This window comes from Seriola aureovittata, chromosome 9 (assembly GCF_021018895.1).
Source record: "Seriola aureovittata isolate HTS-2021-v1 ecotype China chromosome 9, ASM2101889v1, whole genome shotgun sequence".
Classification (NCBI taxonomy): domain Eukaryota; kingdom Metazoa; phylum Chordata; class Actinopteri; order Carangiformes; family Carangidae; genus Seriola; species Seriola aureovittata.
The window spans coordinates 15,383,979-15,406,004 of record NC_079372.1 but is presented as its reverse complement, the minus strand read 5'-3'; the positions used below and the strand labels follow the sequence as shown (position 1 = coordinate 15,406,004).

Here is a 22,026-nt window from a genome sequence, read left to right as displayed (position 1 = left end):
TTTTTATGACCTTTTATGCCTTAATATACTATGATGTCTTTTTGAATTTTTATGCCATACTATACTATGACATTTTTTGATATTTTTATGCAATACTATACCATGATGTTTTTTTGGCATTTTTATGCCTTACAATACTATTTCTATCTATCCATCACTATACTATGACGTTTTTATGACCTTTTATGCCATAATATACTATGATGTTTTTTTGACGTTTTATGTCATACTATAACTATGACTTTTTAAAATATTTTTATGGCTTAATATACAGTGTTTTTTCATTCCTTACCATACTATGACGTTTTTATGACCTTTTATGCTTTAATATACCATGATGTAATTTTGACGTTTTATGCCATACTAGACTATGGCTTTTTTTTAATATTTTTATGCCATACTATACTATGATGTTTTTTTGCTTTTTTATGCCTTACAATACTATTTCTATTGATGCATCACTGTACTATTACGTTTTTATGACCTTTTATGCCTTAATATACCATGATGTTTTTTTTTATTATTTTTATGCCATACTTTACAATGACATATTTTGATATTTTCATGCCATACTATAATATGATGTTCTTTGGCATTTTTATGCCCTACAATACTATTTCTTTTGATGCATCACTGTACTATGACCTTTTTATGACCTTTTATGCCATAATCTACTATGATGTTTTTTTTGACGTTTTATGTCATACTATACTATGACGTTAATTGGTATTTTGATGGCTTCATATACTATGTCGTTTCATTCCTTACCATACTATGACGTTTTTATGAACTTTTATGTCTTAATATACTATGATGTCTTTTTGAATTTTTATGCCATACAATACTATGACATTTTTTGATATTTTTATGCAATACTATACCATGATGTTTTTTTGGCATTTTTATGCCTTACAATACTATTTCTATCTATCCATCACTATACTATGACGTTTTTATGACCTTTTATGCCATAATATACTATGATGTTTTTTTGACGTTTTATGTCATACTATAACTATGACTTTTTTTTATATTTTTATGGCTTAATATACTGTGTTTTTTCATTCCTTACCATACTATGACGTTTTTATGACCTTTTATGCTTTAATATACCATGATGTAATTTTGACGTTTTATGCCATACTAGACTATGGCTTTTTTTTATATTTTTATGCCATACTATACTTTCACGTTTTTTCGCTTTTTCACTATGATGTTTTTTGGAATTCTTATGCCTTACAATACTATTTCTATTGATTCCTTACCATACTATGACATTTTTATGACCTTTTATGCCTTAATATACTATGACGTTTTTTGATATGTTTATGCTTTTCTATAGTATGTGGTGTTATTCTTTACCATACTATGACGTTTTTATGACTTTTTATATCTTATATATATATATATATATATATATATATATATATATATCCCTATATCAAGAGTTAGGCTACCATATATGTCACATTTAAGAGGATATATAATTATCTTTTATATATATTATCTGGATATACGATGTTATACATGACATATAATGCAACTTTATTAACACAACATACTAATTCAAATTCTATAAGTTTGTATATGATTTTCTTAATAATTTCTTATTTGATTTAAATGAACATCTCTATCTTTTATATTTACATACATATTATGAACACATACTGACAGTCTTTGGGATGATATATATTTATGTAACATATGTTAATAATATAAACATACATACTAAATACACACTTCTATTAGCTAAATATATATGTCAATATATGATATTGTTCCAATTTCAAAAAGGTTTCATATGTCATTTTTACATATAAAGGCTATATTTTATAGACATGTATGATTTTACTTCATATGTACATATATTTCATATATGGAATTTCCATACATATAGTTACATTAAATTTGCGTATGGGCATTTCTGAATGTAAATTCAGGTCTTATGTGTATATAAACCGTTTGGCTGACATCAGTAAAAAGTCTGTTTCTTTGTTTTGGAGAGGTGGCAGGGTTGTTGCGTGCCTATCAATGTTGAGACTAAACCTACACCCCTAAATTTGCTGCTTTCTTTTTCATGCTTGATTGAAAAAAAATTGAATGAATTTAATGCACTTTTGTAGTTGGAGTATCTGTTAACCGATATTATCCTGTTATCGCCTAAGCTCCTGATAGGTTATGCTGTCTTATTCGCTGTTTCGCAGTCAGATAAACACCATGCATGATCTTCCAGAGAGGAAGGAAGTTGGTAAGCATTCCTTATTGTATTTTCTTCTAGAAAAGGAAACTCAGGAAGATTATGAAACAGTTATGAGGGGTTTGTTGAAAAATATTTATGTTGTTATTAGTGTTACCACAAAATTGTGACCTAATGTTTCAAATTATTTTTCATGCAAGATCAAAGACTTGATAGGATATCTTGCTAATAGCCTCTTGGTATTCTTCTAACCTTTTCATGAACCTGAAAGTTCATCAGCTTTTAATTTTCATCACAGACTGACTATGCAGACTACACCTCCTGACCTCAGGGTCTCGCTATGTCTCTTGAGTGCTCTTTTCTACCTCCCACCTTTCCATTCCACCCAATGTTATCTTACCATCAATGAGTTTAGAAGGGGTGTGCTTTGGCATGGAAAGGGAAAACATGACGTATTTGGCAGCTGTAACTACGCTGAGGGGGGAGCCTCCCCACAATAAAAACAACCAGCTGAGTTTTGTTCATAATCCCAGATTCCACTGCACATACACTACTCTTGGCTGGATGTAGGAGTAGAGGGGTGGAGAAACTAAGAGCTGGATGGGATGAAGGGTGGGAGGGGAGCAGACTGTAGCTGGAGCATTTATGTGACATTGAAGAAAAGCTGTAGAGAGGATTTGGAGTGATGTACTGTAGGGGTACAGGGGCCGATGGGTGGGAAATTGAAATAGTCCAAATTACAAATAATTTACTTCTAGTGGTTTCTGGCCATTCAGGCTGGCTCTGTCATTTCTGCTAGAAACCCCAATACAATGGAGTTAAATGGTGAAATGAAGGTTTAATAGTTTCATTTGTGGTGCTCATAAGAACTCACAAATTAAAAAAAAAAAGAATCAACATCATCTCTTTCCAGTAACAAAATATAGTACACAGCACTTTGTAAGCTATTTTCATAGGACTATTTCTTCATTAGAGATTGGTTCCAATGAAAGGTCTCTCAATAATCCAGACAGAAAAAGAGATGGTGCTGTTAATTTTTTTCAATGCTGCAGGGTGCACAAATTAAATTCTGTTCATCTTCATCATGATGATGAGGATGCATACCTCGAAAAGAGAGCACATAAATCTGCTATAGCTAGTCACTATTAGGGTGAGTGGGAATATATGGATGTTTTTGTGTCATTTGAGTGAAGCTATAGCCATAGGAATGAGTGAATGTGGAGCAGACAGTTACAAGAGAGGTGAACTCGATATTGCTACATGGCTGATGGTTTTATTCTGGACACTGTAAAGTAAGATGATCCTAGCTGAGTATTCACATTGCAGAGTTCAAGGTCTAATAGGCTGCAAATAACAGGCATGCATGAGTGTACATACAGTACAGTAGCCTACATACAGTAATGTCCATTTACACCTTTTAAATTTGAACAATGCAGCAATAGACCAGTCTCGGGTTGCAAATGTCAACATTTAACATAATTTATATACATTATGTCTATGGTATGTGTTTCTTTACGGTTGTGGCATATAGTGACAACAGGACTGTTTCACAGTGCCGCTAAATGGCCCTGAGGAAATATTTTCTGTGTAGGGCGTGGAAGAGGATAGGGCAGGGTAGAAATTCACATCGGGCTTGATCTTGTGATGAAAGAAGGGGTGTGAATGGATGGGAAGTAAACGAGTCACACTGTCCCTAGAGTGGATAGTGACAGAAACCGAATTAAAAATACATATATGAACATGATGATGGATAGTGAGTAGACCTTAGGCCGACATGGGACTCATCAGCATGTCCTAAACATTTAGAAAAGACAGCTGAGGGATGTTTTCACTGCCCCACCCAAACTGTGAAAGACAAAACAGTGTGAAGTGATGTCATTACTACTGCTTATGAAAACCAGCTGATGTGTGACCTTATGGGCTGTGCGGGTTTAAATTCCAAGTGTGTTAGAGCACAGACTGATGTATGTGTATGTGACATATCTGTAAGTGCCTGTGCATATGTGTTTGTATGTACTATACGGTTTCTGTGGTTAGAAACCCTACAAGTTGTTTCTTTCACTCTCACTCTCTCCAACAATGAGGCTGAAAACACGGCAATTCATAAAAAGTTGTTCATTTTCTTGCTTTTTATTTTTTTCATGTTAAATCCAATTTAAACTACGTACGTTGCTAGTAAAATTAAACAGTCACGCTGGAATGTTAGCAATGAAAAGATACAAAATTCACTGAAAGGACAAATCAATGTGAGACATCCCACTTATATAACAGAATTGTTTTCTTTGTTCCAGTTTGGCAAAAATAAAATACATTTTCCTTTTTTTTTTTTCCTCTGGTATGTCAGTAAAAACTGATGTCAGCTGAACTTACAGGCCACTGAACCCATCTTTCTAACAGTCATAGCCCTTGAGCATCTTCTGTATCGCATACGAACTGGATCAAACATTGTAAAGGTTCCACAAAGTACATATTTTAGTACAACATAAGATATGAAAGTCTTTGGCACATAAAATGAAAATAGCAGGAATAGATAAAAATGAGAGAAAAAAGTCACCATTCTATACACACTGCGCAATAGAATACTGATAGTAAAAAGAGTTTATACAGTATATTGAAAAGAGAATAACACTGACAAATGGATGGACAGAGATGATAGAGGCTGAGGCCTTGATGTATCCGTTGGTCAGATAAGTCAGTCTCATGATTTTCAGTAGCGACTATGGAGTCACTGTAAAGGGGCCTGCGAACTTTTGTGATGGATCACACTTTGGTTTTTGCAGTAGCAGAGAATTCCATCTTCCAAAAAAAAAAAAAAAATGGTGTGATTGAAACTTTACGATACTCTTTCCTCCTCATCGTCGTCACGGTGACCGTCTGTAATTCGGTGAGCCATCACTTTGTCAACTGGTTTTACAAAACTGTACACTTTTCATGGCTAATGTCACATGCACATTCAAACTCATTGTTCAACTCTTTCACTCCTCATCACACATGCACACAGTACATACAGTAAGCGAGAAAAGCTCAGATGCATGTATAGATATATACAGTCCATGCACAGTACAAATGCAAGTATATGTTAACACACACAAGCGGGATTTGACAGCAGCACACGCACACACACACACAATCGCACACCTACACAAGCAATAACTCAATCAAACAAGATGAGAGCCCAAGGGATTTCCTCTCTGACAAGTTTGTAAACAGATTTCAAGGCAGTGTGATTCTCTTCCTCTCTGTCTATCAACTTATGTGCTTATACTGTATTTTCGAGTGGACGATTTAAACCTGACGACAAGAAGAGACCCTGCTGGGTGTAGACAGCACATGGCTGCGACTCCAGAGGTTGCAGTCGTCATGGGAGCCAGTGCTGATTAATGCTAAAATACACTTTATCCCCACCCAAAACTGCCCATCTTCTGTGTCTCGCCTCCAGCCTGACTGCCGTCAACAACCCAGCGACTGAGCCTTCGTCGTCATCAACATAGATCATCACCCACCATCGTCGTCATCATCATCATCATCAGGCTAGTTTTCACCGATGTTTGTTGAGGCACGTAGCCAAAGGAGGAGGCAAGGGGACCATAACAAGAGGAGGTGTTGATGTAGGAGATTGTTCTAGTCCCTGGTGTCCACTTTGCTGTGTAGGCAGGGCAGGAGTGGATTCAGAAAAGGAGGTGAGTTTTCATAGGCATGTGTGTGGATTGGGTGTGTTTGTGGGGGTAGTTCCTGGGCTGCGACGGACTGGTATAGACTATTTCACAGCTCAGTGTCTGCTGTCTTGGTGGTGGAGTGGCCATTGGTGGGAGGGGGGGGCTGGGTCTTGGCTGCCTCGGGGGACTCTCCATTTACGCTGGGTTTCTCCTGAGTTTCTGGAGGGGGGTTGAGGGGGGCCACAGATACAAGAGTGTTCCCCTGGTTCTCCTGATCTACTGGATAGGCCTCCTCTGCCTACAAATACAGCACAAAGTAACAACTCATTATGGAAAAGGCAAGATGGAAAATACCTGGGTAACAAGACACTTATTGCTTGTGAGCAGAGTGAAGTAGCTGTGAAGCAGCTGTCACCTCTTTGTTATTTCAATGTTGCTTACGTTAAAAATGAATCATTTGATTTGATGATCAGATGCACATAAAAACACATTCAGACGGGTGACAAATTAAAAGAAAAACCAACATAAAGTGTCTTAATAAGGTGTTGGGCCACCGTTTGCTGCCAGAACAGCTTCAATGCTCCTTGGCATTGATTCTACAAGTCTGTGTAACTCTACTGGAGAGAAGGAACACACATTCTTCCAAAAGACATCCCCTCAATTTGTGTTCTGATGATGCTGGTGTTAAATTGGGTTGAGGTCTGGTGGCTGCGAAGGTCATAGCATACGATTAATTTTCATACTCATCAAACCATTCAGTGACCCTCGTGCCCTCTGGATGGGGGCGTTGTCATCCTGCTTTCCCACTCATTCTTCAAGTCGTTCCTTTAATTTGTCACCCGTCTGTATGTACACAGATGCACCCACTATCCCACTATTACTTAAACACACACAAACACACACACACACACACACACACACACACACACACACACACACACCCTCTAATGTGGTTCTGCATCACGTGATAGTGCGAGTGGTGCAGAGAAACAGCTGTGTTTGGTAACTAGATGAAACCTGATGAATAAGGCAGGGCGTGGGTCTTTGGATAAGGCACACTCTCTCTCTTTCTCTGTGTATTCCCTCTGATAGCTGGCCAGCCACATTCCCTAATTAAAACACTGGCTGCGACTCATTCATAAGTAAAAGGAACTCGACCTGTTTTGATTTCAGATGTAGTAAGACATGAACCTTGCCCAAAAAAAAGGAATGCATAGTGTTACTGAATCTATAATGACCGCAGCGACTGCAGACACCCACAATATATGTTGAAAAAATGACATATTTATGATAAAACACATCTGCAGGTCATATGTAAAGTCAATCCCAACAGTATTATAGTAGAAAGATTTCAAATGAACAAATTAGAACCACACACACACACTCATGACTAAGTGTCTATGCAATGATTTTCAATTCATGGGCTGAGTCTCCAATAATGTATCAACTCATGTAAAGGCAGAGAATAGGCGAATCAGGTCCATAGTGGCAACATATAGTGCAGTGTGTTGTACGTCCATTCTTCACAGAAAATGAGAAAACGTGCTTACCAGCCTCACTCCCTTGGGGTCAGGCCTGCGTTGGAATTTGAAGTAACCAGCAGTGATGCCGAGGGCAGCGAGCAGACCACAGACCAGTATTCCAACAAATACTGAGGAACCTGATGATGACGGGGTCTCTGTTTTTGTCACACCCAGCTGAAAACAAATTGAAGAGATGAGATTGTGGTCAAAAGGGGTCATGTTTGTGAGTTCAAGGCATCTGAAACAAAATCATTCTTTTCAAGTTGAGCCATGAAGCAGGCTGTCAATTTAGGTCCAGGGAATTGTTTAATTTGATTGGATTGAATTTGATTTGAATTTGTAGTAACCCGGGTTCAATTTTCACTCACAAGCCTTACAGCAAAGGACTTGCCTCACTTTTCTTAGTAGGTTTCAAGGTTATTGGACCTACACAATATCATAATCAAGCTGGCAGCAACTAGAGTTCTCTTACCTTGTCTTTCAAATGTTCACTCTGGAGTGCTGCAGCCAAAGATCCCAGCCCAGCTGCAGGGGCAATGAATATTACAAATATATCAGTACTTAATAAGAAAGGAATATATATTGTTTTGCTGCAAAACCATACAACAAGAATGTATTGTAACCTTAAGTGTCACAAATAAATGAAACTGGCATGTGCATATCATTATATATAAATATATGTTATCAACACCCACCCTCTTTGCTGGCCACCAGCACGTTGTTGCCATCTTGGAAGATATCGAGATTACAGTTTTCCGTGAGGCACCAGCTTGCAGGGTTTTCCTGAATAATGCGTTTAGTTGCCTCCTATAAGAAAGGATTTGTATGTCAGAGGGAAGTGTGGCAAAAGTCTGAAAAAAATTGCACATTTTCAGTGTTCAGCTTCCTTCATACACAGACCCATGAGGGCCAACAATCTAATGTGGTTCCTGAATTTTTCCCTGCTGACCATCAGCGCACGTAGGCCTTTGACTGTGCAATGGAGACCAAAAGCATTTGGACGGAAAACTTGCTGACCACTCCTTCTATTTTCCCACCTTAACCCCGAGCTATGATATCACCTCATTGCACAACTTTTAGGCTTTGTGACTGGGGAACACTCTTCATTTTCTGTAATGTGATCCAGACAGCTCCCAGTGTTCCCTGAGGACTACTATGAGAAAACCCTGAATCCTCAGTTAGTTGGGAGTGGGCCCACAGCTGGACTCTACTGTAACATCCAGATCTTTGAGGAAGGGTGGGAGACACTCAGGAAGGCTGAACTCGAATCACTCCAGGGGAACCTCTTCTCCATCTGTCTGTGTCACATGTTGCTTTCAGGAGTCTTACACTGTCTCATAACTTGCTCTGCTTGACCTTACATGGTGTGGCACCCGTGCCTGGAGTTCAGATGAAATACAGTAGGTTCACATTTGATGAAAAATATTTAACCAACACAAATGCCTCATTTGATGCTGAAATCATGTATAAAGAAGAACAGTATTATTTCATATTTTGTCATATTTGACACTTCCTCTTATATGGACTGATGACTTGGGGATTTACAAGGGTATGAAAAAGACCTTTTGTTGCTTTATCGAATTTGTTCCATTGATACAAGCTGTTCTTTTATCAAGGTCTTTCGTGCCATTCACTCACTCTTGCCTGCATTTTGAACCAATCATCAGCTGGCTAAGGCCTCTGGCACCGCAGTTCATGTTTAGTTTCAGGGTGAGTTGGACAGATGACTTCTGCAGCTGGTCCTGGCTCTGTGGATGTTACAGTAATGGACCCAAATAGAGGCTAACTAAAGTATGCGTACTGGAATCTGACCTGCTGCTTCAGCTCTTGTGCACCTGGACTGGCATATTGTACCGTGCAACAATCAGTTGTATTGGAACATGTCGTGTTTGTCGTGTTTTGACACATCATCTAACAACTGTTCACGCAAGTAGGATTTAGCAGTGTAAGAGTTGGCTCCAAATATGAAATTTTCTAGAGACATAGATATCTAACTTAATGTCTTCCGCTTGTGACAAAATCTGAAAAGCACCCCTTTTTTTAAATATATATAAAAAAATAAAAAAAACCCGCGAAATGAAGCCACACCCTTGCAAATCCTCCTTTTGCCATAAGGACCTCAGAGCGAGAGGAGGAACCACTAGCTGTCCTTTTCGTTTGTGTCCCGCCAGGAACACAGACTAAAGATTTACAACGCCTGAGGAATGTCTGAGAAAAGAGCTGCCTTTATCAGGGCCATATTTCCAACCGTAGCGCTTTAAAACACATTAATCTTCCTCTTCTTCTAAGCAGAGTAAGCCACTCCCACTGGACCCAAAGGTGTACAGGGCCAGAAAAAGGTCTTGGTTAAGAGAATGTGTCAATAGATGGTAAACTGATATCAGCTCTCTGCTTTTATTTCACTGTGGTCTTTAATGTTGCAAGTTAAAAAAAAATCTTAGCTGTTGGTAGCTGGATGCTGCCTGTGGTTGGCAGGGAGGAGATGAGGGTTATTGTTACAAGCAGGATGACATAAAGGTTGTGGTAGAATGTAGCGTCGGCGGTGGAGGATGGATATATCATGAGAATATCGTATTTCTACAGTAAAATTCATGTAATGATAAACTCGTACTCACACAGTCGTCTGTTACCACCACAGCCCTGACAGCATTGCTTTCTGGGATGTCCTCCTTTCCAACACACTGCACATTAGGCTGTGGAGACAATAAGCCAGGTCAGATAGACAAATGAGGTCAGAAAAAGACAGCACACCTTGCACATATGGTTGTGACCACAGCATCAGTCTATCTTTTACAGAAATAGTTTACATGTTGAGAAGTAGAAATGCACCATCTGAACATGGTACAGGCAGGTACTCACCACCACTCTAACAACGTGGGATTCATCTGGGACCTCAACGACTTCAGGCACATCACTGACTCTGGCAAGGGGGGCAGAGGTGGTCCCTGAGGTACCTGAAGTCTCTCCATCCTGGCTGTTATCAACCGCAATGTTTACAATAGTTGCAGGGACCAGGTTATCTCCAGTAACTGCAGAAGGAACAGAGTCTGCACCACCAGCAGCAGTGGCAGCGTCACCCACAGTGGGGGCAACAGTGGCATCCTGAGCTGCAGCATCTGGCCCTAAGAACAAAATACACGTACAATCCCATTACACACAGGCCACATACTGGTTGTGCATACGATTTATCTAATCAACTGAATGTGTCAAGGTGTTTGTCCCTTGTAATGTCACTATAGCATGATGGCCTCTCTCAGATGGGGATATAGAGAGAAATAACTTTGAAATAACTTCTCAAAAATCCCTGTCAGGTCCCCAATGCTAATCTTGATCATCATTTATTGAGGCTCCTACCAGCACTGACGTCTATAGCTGGATCGGATGCAGCTGGATCAGCTGCAGATGGATCAGCCGTAGATTGGGCTGGAGCATTTGTTGTTGCATCCTCTTGACATATCACTTTATCTGCAACGAATGGAGAGACATTGAGAGAGAGAGAGAGAGAGAGAGAGAGAGAGAGAGAGAGAGAGAGAGAGAGAGAGAGAGAGAGAGAGAATAAGTAAGTATGATTTCTAAACACATTTATTGACATTTATTTGCAATGGACATTGGTGGTAATGATATACAGTATACGTGTCATGTTTCTGTGTTCAGATTTGAGTGAATTATGACTCAAAGAAGAAGTACGAAAGTTGACGCAAATTGCAGCAACATTCACAGTTTGAAACCACTTGGTGTTGAATGTGGAAAAAAAAACAACAATCCTAAAATCAAAGCTAGTTCTTCCTGGCCATAATTAGATCCCACTGTTCTTACTGTATGTAAATATGTGTGGTATTTTGGGATGAAATTTCCAGCACACACTCAGTGGAATGAGTGAATGAGGTTAGGGCAGAGGATTGGTTTGAACAGCTTGGCCATGCCCAACCCAGAGATGCGCAAACTAATTTGGTACGTGTGCTCAGGGGCTCTAACTAATTGGTGGTCACATATGGGCTAATTCTCACCGTCTGCAGCCTAACCAAATAAACAGCTCAGTCAAAAGGTTGCGGCCTCTTGACTACAAATCCGTCCTCCGGGAGAAATCCTGTTTCTGTGATAATCTTGGGATTAAGTTGGGTGGTGTTCAAAAAACTTTCTGACATAGCATGGTTAAAAAACATAGGAAAGCATTTGCCAAATTCATAATCCATGTGAGTTTTTTTGAGTTTAATGGGTAGATGGCTGATCTAACAAAGTGGATTATGTTATTAGACTGTCTCTTTCAATTACAGAGCAAAAATTTTAACTTGTGATGTGTTGTCTCACACACACACACACACACACACACACACACACACACACACACACACACACACACTTTCTGGTACAACCAAGCCCATCACCTCTGCTCCCACTTCCACAGCCATGCATGATAACTGAAGAAGTATCAGTGAGTGTTCAGGCCCAATCAGGGATCGCACTGCCAATCAAAAAGAGAGGAATTTAGCTTTTCCAATATAATTCAGGACTTACAGCATTGTATATCAATTCCTCCTGCACCATCATTTCTAAACACGCCCCTCGGCATGGAAGGAAACCAGCATAGTGTGTAAGCAGTTTAACATCTAACCAAATCTATGCTGCAATCAGAGGGAAAATGTGTTTGGTGCACCACTGCCATTGTTTTGTTAAACAAAAAGTACATTTATATAAATGTGATGCATGTAGATGTTTTGTGTGCGTTTGCAATCCTATGAACATGACTGACTTTAACAAAGTCCTGCAGCTCCTCGTAGGAATATCAGCACCCAAACAAAAGGTAGTTTTACATCCCAAGCGGCCACCATGATAGTACGAGTCCAACATATGGTCCCCCCCTGCAGTGCCTTTTATCTCAACAGTGGCGTCAACTGGCTGAACATTGTCCAAAGCTGGTTATATGCTGCATTTTAACTGGTCCAACTAGGCACAGATCCTAATGTTTCATTGTGCTATTAGAGCCTTCGATTCATTCATTCAGCCTTCAGCTTGAGCTGCAATGTTTAATAGTGTAATAATGTTTAGCCTCCATGCCACTGAATTAACCTAGTGTCTCAGCTTATGCCTCATAGGCATAAAGATTTTCTTAGGACAAACAGTATCTATGGAATGTTTTTAAAGCACTTCATTGTATAACCAGTTAAGTATTCATTGCTGACTGGAATACGCCTGCTTATTTATGTTTTAAAGCTTTTACCTCCTCAGTTTCTTAAAAATATAAATCATTGTATTAATGGCTTCTCTTGTTTAAACACCCGTTACATGCACAGACTCTGCACAAATACAGATACTGGGCTGGATACAGGAGAGACACATACATACTCAAAAATCTACTTACTTTAAACTGTCACATGCTTAAACTCTGTGCACTGTGTTTTGAGAAGTTTATAGACACTTACACTCAACCGCTGTGGACACAGACGCTTAAGACAAATCTCACGGTGTTTCCAGCCAGGCCTCTCAGCATCAGCACGAAAGCCTTAGGACCTCTTGTCTCAACACAGAGGAACACATGCAACACTCCTAGTCCATAAACACAACCTTGGTCTCTCTCCAGAGAGTTTTTGATGGACTCAGAGAGCACACGGCCAAGGCTGCAGACTAAATAACCTCTGAGTTCAAGTAAATCTTGCTCTTCCCTCCTCTATTCACTACCGGGCTACGTCAAGTGGATTTCCTGCCCTGGCTGTCCTCCTTGAATCTTTCAGCCTGGGTGTTCCAGCCTTTGACGTGGTGTGTGGTGTGTAGCCACGCCAGATGTAAAGAACTAAATCACAGGTTAAAGAGGGGATATACGACACAGGCCCAGGATTGTGAGTGACAGTTCAAATGCTGCGTTTCTTTTTGCCTGTGGTTGGACAAAGCAACAGCAATTATAAAGCAGGACAAAGGCAGATATTTCACCAACAAATGACAACTGTAATTTGGTGGATGCTTAAAGCCTGCTTACATAATTAGTACACATAGCCAATGGCAAATGCTTTGTTCTGTGTGGGAAGATTTACACCACCGCAACAGTTATTGTTGACGTGCTGCTGGAATGTGTTGCAGCTACTGAGTTGAAGGTCCAACTGTATTTCATGTAGCTAATGTAGGCAACTCCTAAAAGTCAGTTACACTATAAACATATTAGATATCACATCCATAAATAAAGCAGCGCTAGGCCCCCTGGAAGATTGTCAAGAATTTCACAGCTGACTGTAGTGGATTATATATGGAGAGAAATGGATTAAGAAAGGTCATTACAGAATTGACAACCCTTTATTGCACATCATCACTCACTGCTTGGATTCCAGGATATAGTATGTGGTTGTCCACACTGAAAAATAAATCAAATGACAAGGCTGAGATAGACACAAACACATACAGATGTGAGGGCTCCTGAGGGTTTAGGTGGTAAACCATATATATACGAGGTATTCCAGACTATAGTGGACTCGGGGGGGAGATAAGGTGGAGGGGGAGACCGTTTCTTATCATCGATTTACATACTGACGTTGTTATGAAAGCCAGGTCCTATATTTGTTTTTTTACATTTGGTTCTGTTTCCTTCCAGACAACTTCCTCTCAACCCCCCCCCACCCCCCCACCCCCACACACACAAACACACACACACACACACACAGCAAGAGAGTGCATAAGTGTCTCTGGAGGGAGTGTAAAATGCTGATGCTATCATAGCACGCACACAGCTTGATTCTGACACTTCTCTACTGCTCAGTCGTTGCTTTCCTACCTCAGTCCACGGCACATGCTCCAGGGTAGCCGGAGATCACAAAAACAGAACTTCTTGATTCTATGATCATCTGACTGCTTGTGCTTCTTGTTCCTGTTGGGCTTGTTTGTAGTAACAGCAAAATAAATCTTTTTGTTTTTCTCTCAGTATGGCCTTTAACAGGATTTTTTGCACCAAAAATCAGCAAGATCGCCTTCAGCTGAAACAGAGGCATCCGCAAGCTGCATGAATGGATTGTTAACTGCAACACAATGCACAATGTTCTGCCTGTTTTTATCACCCTCCACTATGCCTCAGTTGCAAGCAGCTGCAGCAAAACAGGTTTTGTATGTGCGCTGAAGATATAAGGGTAGGTATATTTTTAATGGTGCTATCTTGTCCCACTCCCCGACTATGTCCCTGCCTCACTCATCTGTGACACTCATGGCCTTTCCCAGTCTAGCTGCCATTGTAATTGCAATCTTTTACCCTTCCTGGTATTCCAGCGCTCAGATTGAGGCTGGGTTATAGTGAGGACGTTGCAGTAAAAACAAACATCACCACACCTGATTAAACAGGTGCAGTCAGAGAGCACGAGCAGGGGACAGCAGTCCTTTACGTGTGATATTTGAGGATGAGGCCTGCTTCCTCTCTGGGGAGACTGGAGGAGGAGAAATGAAGAAGGGAAGAGTGGTGCAGCTGCTGTAAGTATCCTTAGGGAACTCCTTCCCTCCCTGCATATGTGCTGTACCGTCAGAGAGCTGTGAGATCGGTGACATCATGCGTAAGGAGGAAAACTTCAGCTCCAAGTCTTGGGACTCGCATTTGACCTCCACCCAGACCGCTGAGACAACACCTTGGCCGTAAAAAGCAGCCACACCCCGCTATCGTCACTCATCCGTGTCCACTGCTTAAAGATGTCCTCAGAAGACCTTAAAGTCTCCTCTCACTCCTTTCTTCTCATTCCCTATTAGGAGAAATGTCACCTCATCTTAGACTTCAGTCAGGAATTGTTCAGTCTTACAGATCCTTTATGGAATTCTGGGAATAAGAAATGGCCACCAAAGACGGAAAGATGAGATTCAATGCTTATTTTCATTATTGATTTATCTTTTGTAAAAAATTATCTTTCTTTATCAATCGTTTATTCTGTATGATGTCAAGAAAAAAACAATACATATTTTTCAAGAGCCCAAGGTAAAGTCAACCCCAAAAGGCATCTGTTTTATAATCTATTCTAAAAATAAATTTTCTGTCCATTAATCAAGTAATTGTTTCAGGACCAGATGATCCCATGTCTCTCTAAAGGCTAGAATACCAGTTTCTGCAATCACAGCAACACTATCCTGAAGGAACTAGTGTGGTCTCGTAGCTAACCATAAATATTACATTGTTGAATTTCTTCAACTGTATGAAATAATAAAAAGACAGACTGTACTGTTATAGAATATACCACCACATGAAGCTACACAAACACAGTCCACTTTCCTACTACTTGCTACTCCAGTGACCACCTGGAAAAAAAAAAATCCCATGAACACACCACACTGCTCAGGTCTCTGGGCAGAAACAAAAATAGTTCTCACGTTCAGAGGGGTGGCAAAAGTTGACTTTTTCCACCCTGCCCACATCCCTGGTGTTTTTAAACAAAACATGAGATAGAAAAAAAGAAAAACATAAGAGGAATTAGCAACAGATTTGGAATGTTATCCATGCACATCCTATAACAGGATGTGGCTATCACAGCACACGCAGTGACGTCTTCTGAATGCAAAGGTGAAATGCTGGGGGCTCCTGATAACACATGCACCAGCGCTGGAATACAGACACACCAATCAGGATACAGCAGAAGGACTGTCCTCGACATTCTAGAGGTTGATGTGATAATTTTACTCAAAATTTTATTCAAGTTTCCTTCATGTACTCTGTTATTGGGCCACTTTTAAAACCGGGGTCGATGAAAAGGGAAGAAATGATGAAAAGGTAACACGATGATTGATAGCAGCTACTCACCATTGTTTTTATTCTACCCCTAATTTACTCATTAAAATAGTTTCAGCAGGGCAGTGAAACTTAAAACCTGTGTTTCCAAAACAGTCCATCCATTTTGTTAGCGGATTAGAAAACTGGAAACACCAGCTGCTCTGAGAGGCTGGAGCTGCTCGCTGCTCCCCTCCCTGTGTCAGAACCAGGACCATGGGCTTCAAGCAGCAGATGTCCATGGACTGATTCCAGCTGCTGTTTTTACATGAGACTGTGTGGGGAGAGGTTGTAAAAAGATATCGAAACCTATAGCCCTAAACAATCTGGTTATGATATGATTCAGGCTAAGGAGCCAAAGTGGGGGGAAGAAGATTGAGAAATAATAGCAATAATCGGATAGCCTTCCAGATATGGCTACACAAAAGAAAAACCTGTACACTGTTTATACGTGCACACGCATACAGTACAAATGATTGTAGTTGTAGTTGTGTTTTCAGTTAAGCATGGCTTCAATGACATGGCTTATACTGAACATTAATTACCAGGAGCAATTACTCTGGAAGTCAAAAGGCCTCAGCAGTATACAGTATGAACAGTATACCCCTCCATAAAGACAGCCCTGCCTGGATACGCAACACACACTATGTGCTTCATGCGAATACTGGTGTTTGGCATGATATCACAAAAAAAAAAAAAAAAAAAGGAAAAGAAAAATTGGATCAATCAGTGTGAGGAACACTGAGCTGTTGCTGGAAATTCAGTTTTGAGCCAGTGTAAAAAATAAAACAAAACAGGGATGACACAAGACGCAGAGGTTGCCTCCAAGTTCTTGTTGTGGAATTCACACTATAATCCTGCGTGGCTGCTCATTAGCTAAACAGAGTGGGGTGATTTCAATCTGGGAACAGATTTATATCTGGAGTTTCTCTGCTTGTGCCGCCAAATTTTCTGAAACTGAAGGAGACACAGGAGGAGAAGTTGCCCCCCCCCCCCCCCCCCACACACACACACACACACACACACATCTACCCACTCCCCCCTGCTCCTTTTCGCTGGTAAAACTCAACAGCTGTAAAATTGCAGCAGGGTGCCAGGGGAACAAGGAACAATAAGCTCACCAGAAACAGCAGTAATTGGAAGAGGAAGATTTGAATGCGAGCGCAACGTCTGCTTTTCATTAAGATTGTTTCGCTAGGTAAATATTGTTGCTAGACAATCTATTTCTCCAAGTCAACTCCTTTTCCTGGATGATCATTTAGTTAGTGGCGACAGTGGTTTTCGTTTTCTTATCATTAACATGTTTTCCTTGGAACGGAGTCAGGTTCAAATGACGATAATTCATCAGAAAAGAGAAAACACATTTTTAAAAACATCCTTCCCTTTGTTATGGTTTTTATGCCGATGAGGGCTGGCAGATGAGGTAACAGAACGGACAGTGAGGACAGTGAGGACAGGCGTTGTTTTTAGAACGTTTGAATGATTTCATGTCGTAGACAGGCCTGGCTCTCTCGTGTGCGCAAATCACTGGAGCAAACTGGAAGTGTGACAGAACACAGGCTCCAGGTTTAATTACTCTGAGAGTTCACGTGGCACCTCAGCCGTAAGCTTTGGGCCCAAGTGGACACACACCCTTGCCTGACATAGGTCCACTATCTGCCAAGGCTTACATAAAAAAGACCCACACCCTCTGGCAGATGACGTGAATCAAACTGCAACATCACGACCGGTCAATAGCTGAGGGCCATGAGAAAGAGTGGCAATATTCTGTCCATGTTTACGTTGGCAGGGTTGATGCTGTCTGAGAAACAAAGCTTTGTACATTTGTATGCAGGGAGATATAGATGCTGAATTCTACTCTCTGTGAAGCATGTGTCTGTGGCCTTTTTCAAAAGGTTCAGTTACGACACTTTCTCTGACAGAATACAGGAGCATGTTTGTTCTTCGATCTCCTCGATCATCGCACATCGATGGCTTTGCGCATGTGCACACACAAACACATGCACACACAAACACATGCACACTAACTCTCTAATCTCCCAATCCAACCACAAGCAAATATCCTGGTTTAATGTGGTATATTCTAACAGCAAATGTCACAGGTCCTGAAGCCCTGACATAACAACAGAAACATTCATCATACACAACAAGCTGAAATGAGAGAGACAAGATGCCCCCCCCCCCCCCAAGAGCTGATATGAAGCTTGGGTTTTCCCCAAAAAATCTTGAGAGAGAGAGAGAGACAGCGAGAGAGAGCTTATAACATTCTCCAAGAGGCATTGAATGACATCATCCAACCCTGCAGTCCATGCCCATTTCAGTGCTACATATTTGCACGACTGCATAACTACTGACTGACAGCCATGGGAAATGGGAGCATAAACTAAATCTGTGTTTGTGAGAGGGAGAGTCGGGCTGATTGGCCTGCTTATGTATGACAAGGATGTTTGCTCTGATAAACACACAGTCAAACACATCCACAAATCAAGTGCGCCAAGGGCTGTCATCCTGTCTCACTTGCATCCTGCTTGCCATCAGCTCCTCCATTCTCTTGCTCTTGTTTGTCTGAATCAGTGTTTCTACACTACAAATCTAAACTAAGATGTTCTTCAGCTGCAGATGCTATCAGCTAAGCTGCAGACAGGCACAAACAGAATTATTCACACTTTTTGGTGATTTGCTGCAGCCATCCAATACTTAATGCATTGTATACTATACGACAACATAAATATACCTGTTTACGAGTAAGTGGTGAGTCCTGTTATGCAGTAGAAGTTCATACTACAAAGCCTGTTTACAACATAGACTGTAAATAAAGATGGACGTAGCCTCTGTGATGTCACCCACTGGTTTCTGAAGAGCAGTTTTGAAGCTAAGAGTGGGCTGCTGTTGCCATCTTGGCAGCGCCTGACTCCAGCTAACTGGCTAATCCAAAAATGGGCAAAGAGGCTGGGCGTGTCCGGAGCCAAGACTTCGGTGCATGCTAGTTTGTGGCTTGCATGACCTGTCACTCAAAGCGGCATGCCCTTAATTATGCATAACTTTAAGCTTTAATAAAAATGAAATGGGTGAGTTATATAAAAAAAATTAACCCCCGTGTACAGCTGTCATTAAGGGGGAAATTAGCTGTAGAGACCAAAACCATATTTTGTAACAGGCTGTGTACATATTTCTGCTGCAAAGTTGCAAATTTTTAACATGGGAGGCTATGGGGATTGTCTCGCTTCTGGAGCCAGCCTCAAGTGGTCATTCAAAGAACTGCAGTTTTTAACCTCCTAATCCACAGCGGTTCCACACTTAGAATAAGACACAACAACATGACATGAGCTATGCAGTGGCATGGCTCTGTGTTTATCAGGATAGAGTGACTCAACAGAGTCTTCTTTATTTGATCAAAACAGTCATAATGGAGCATGAAACATTAAAATTGTTAAAAAATTTCACTGACAGTGCCCATCCCCCTGCAAATATAGACTGCAATGCTACACAAATGTCAACAATGTTGCAGGACCATGTGATCAGAGGACTGCTGTTGGATGTGGTAAAGAACTGAGGATGGGTCAGCAGACTTGAGACAACACCCCTGTGATATTTTTAAAGTAGAAATCAGAAGCTGTTTGCTAAAAACCTACAACAGGGGCTCCAATGAAAGATCCTATTTAAAACAGGACTGTTTGTTCACATCAAAACGTGAAATCTCAGTGGGACTCCGACGTCAAAGATAGATTATGCCTGGTAGGCAATATGCAAATGTGACAAAAGGCAATATGGGCATGGTTGTAATAATATAATAATTGGAAATAGCTTAAAACAAAGTCCTAATTATAGAGCTAATAAGATAGTAGAATAGTTGTTTTGAAAGCAACAACAGTAATAAACAAAAAAAATAATAAAATACACAACTGATTATTAGATGTGTCTTAAATTGCTGTGCCTGTATCGAGGCTTTAATTTGTTGGAGGGGAGTGCCGGGAGTAATTAGATTTCCATGTAAATCTAATTACCATCTGTTAAGCTGCTGATGCAGATGGTATGTGGTGTGCCTTTTTATTGTGCGAACTACGAACATGTTCCGCCATCTCATGATCTTTTTCCCTTTTAAAGTAAACCCTTGGTTATTTTCATCAGTCTGGAGTACTCCTCCTAGTCCTCCCAAGGTCACTCCTAACATTTACCGCCCCCCCTCCGCCTCACGGCTCTGCAGAAGTCGTTATGCTGGCCTGAGCTAGGACTAGTCCTGCTTTACAACCAGCAAGGAAGAAACACCGTCCAAGCCATACATCACCCTGCAATTAGCATCAGGCCTCAGACTGATTTGAAGCGGACTGCCCAGAGAGTCCACACTCATCCACATCACACACACACACACACACACACATAGACACACACACACACACACACACACACACACACACACACACACACACACACACACACGCACGCACACACACACTTACTGTTTGCAGATCACTAACACAGTTGGGGGAACTATTTTTGCTCTCTGTTGATGTGTTGTGTGGTCACTTTGTTATATGCAGCTCACACACAGTCACATGTACTTGAAGTGTCTCATTAGATAGTCATATACAGAGTATCATGCAATATATGGGACCAATCTGATCCTATTTTCAAAAAGAAATACATTCATGTGTTTTGAGACTATGTGTGGATGTGTGTGTGTGTGTGGCTTTAGCCCCTTTTACAACTGTTCAAACACGTATTAGCTCCACCCAGATGCACTGCAGGATGTAAAGCATAATTATTCTCAACTGCAACTTTCCACTCCTGAGCAGACCCTTTGTGTCTGCAGCCGCACCATTGCTAACCACTCCTCTTTGCATCTGTGTACACCCTCATGGCAGAACACATCGTAGTACACCCCCCCCCCCCAACTAGTGTGTAAGAAGTCACTGCTGATGTACACATACTGCATTACGTGAAACTGAATTTTCTCCACTACAACGTTAGACGCCTTTTGAGACAAAAACACTGGAACAAAAAAAAAAAAACTCTTTGTGGAGAATAAAATAATACTAATAGAGAGAATCAAAGTTGTAAAAGAAGATGCTATAGTTAATAAATAGAAGTGTACTCACTGCTGAGCAATAGAGTGCAGAGCACAAGAACTCCGGCCATCCGTCTCAAGAGCCCATTCATTCTCCACATGGACGCAGCCATCCTCTCTGGTCAGATTCAGCGCAGCCGATGGGACTGTGTGTGAGAGCAAAAAAGTGCGGTGAGTGAAGGTGAGTGAGTGTGAGGGCTGGGGAGGGGGGTGGGAGTTAGGTGTTTCCTGTGAGGTCTGAGTGAGCGGGACAGACAAGCAGGATAAAGCCTGGCTTGTGTTCCGTTGCTCTTTATATGGCCCCACTCCTTCAGCCTCTCTCGCTGCTCTTTCCACACCCCTTTTCTAACTGCCTGCTGTTAACCCGTTTCCCCCAAAGCAACGGCCCCGGCTTCCTCCCTTTCCTTGTGTGCGTACACATGAGCAGCAAGCACCAGGATGAGAAAATGAGACGTAAGTGGTTGGAACTAGGCATCTGGTTGAGCCTCATCTTTGTTGTACGTTTGTTTCCTGGTGAAAAAAGTTGGCCCTCTTTCATAGAAGTTTGCACAGTTTGGGCACCAGCGGCACATCTGCTTCTGCAGTGTGGGGGGCTGTGGGTGCACAACAGGAAAGTTTCATGTGATGTTCTAGCAGACGCGGTACAAATATAAGCCGTTTGCACTGGTTTGTCTTTGAAAAGAAAGTACAATGGCTCAATAAAATCACAGAATCAGTATTCCCATGAGAATATGAGAATATAAAGTTGAAATAAAACAAAGCTAGATATCTAAAACAACACAACTTCAGCTTGAGGATTTGTAGAAAGGTGTTAAAGATGTTAAGTGTGTCCTATTTTTGAAGATGCACCTGGTAAACAGGAAGCACTC

General features: G+C 40.9%; 1 protein-coding gene across 1 annotated transcript; it reads right to left on the bottom strand.

Annotated features, from left to right (window-relative positions):
- Positions 1–4,303: 4,303 nt before the first annotated feature.
- Positions 4,304–21,423, bottom strand: cd34 (CD34 molecule). Its single transcript, XM_056386031.1, has 8 exons — positions 21,189–21,423; positions 10,731–10,841; positions 10,236–10,498; positions 9,992–10,069; positions 8,072–8,183; positions 7,849–7,901; positions 7,404–7,550; positions 4,304–6,151 (listed from the first exon to the last, which is right to left on the bottom strand). The coding sequence occupies exons 1-8, from the start codon at positions 21,268–21,270 to the stop codon at positions 5,960–5,962; spliced, it is 1,038 nt and encodes a 345-aa protein (XP_056242006.1). The 5' UTR covers positions 21,271–21,423; the 3' UTR covers positions 4,304–5,959.
- Between the last annotated feature and the right edge of the window lie 603 nt (positions 21,424–22,026).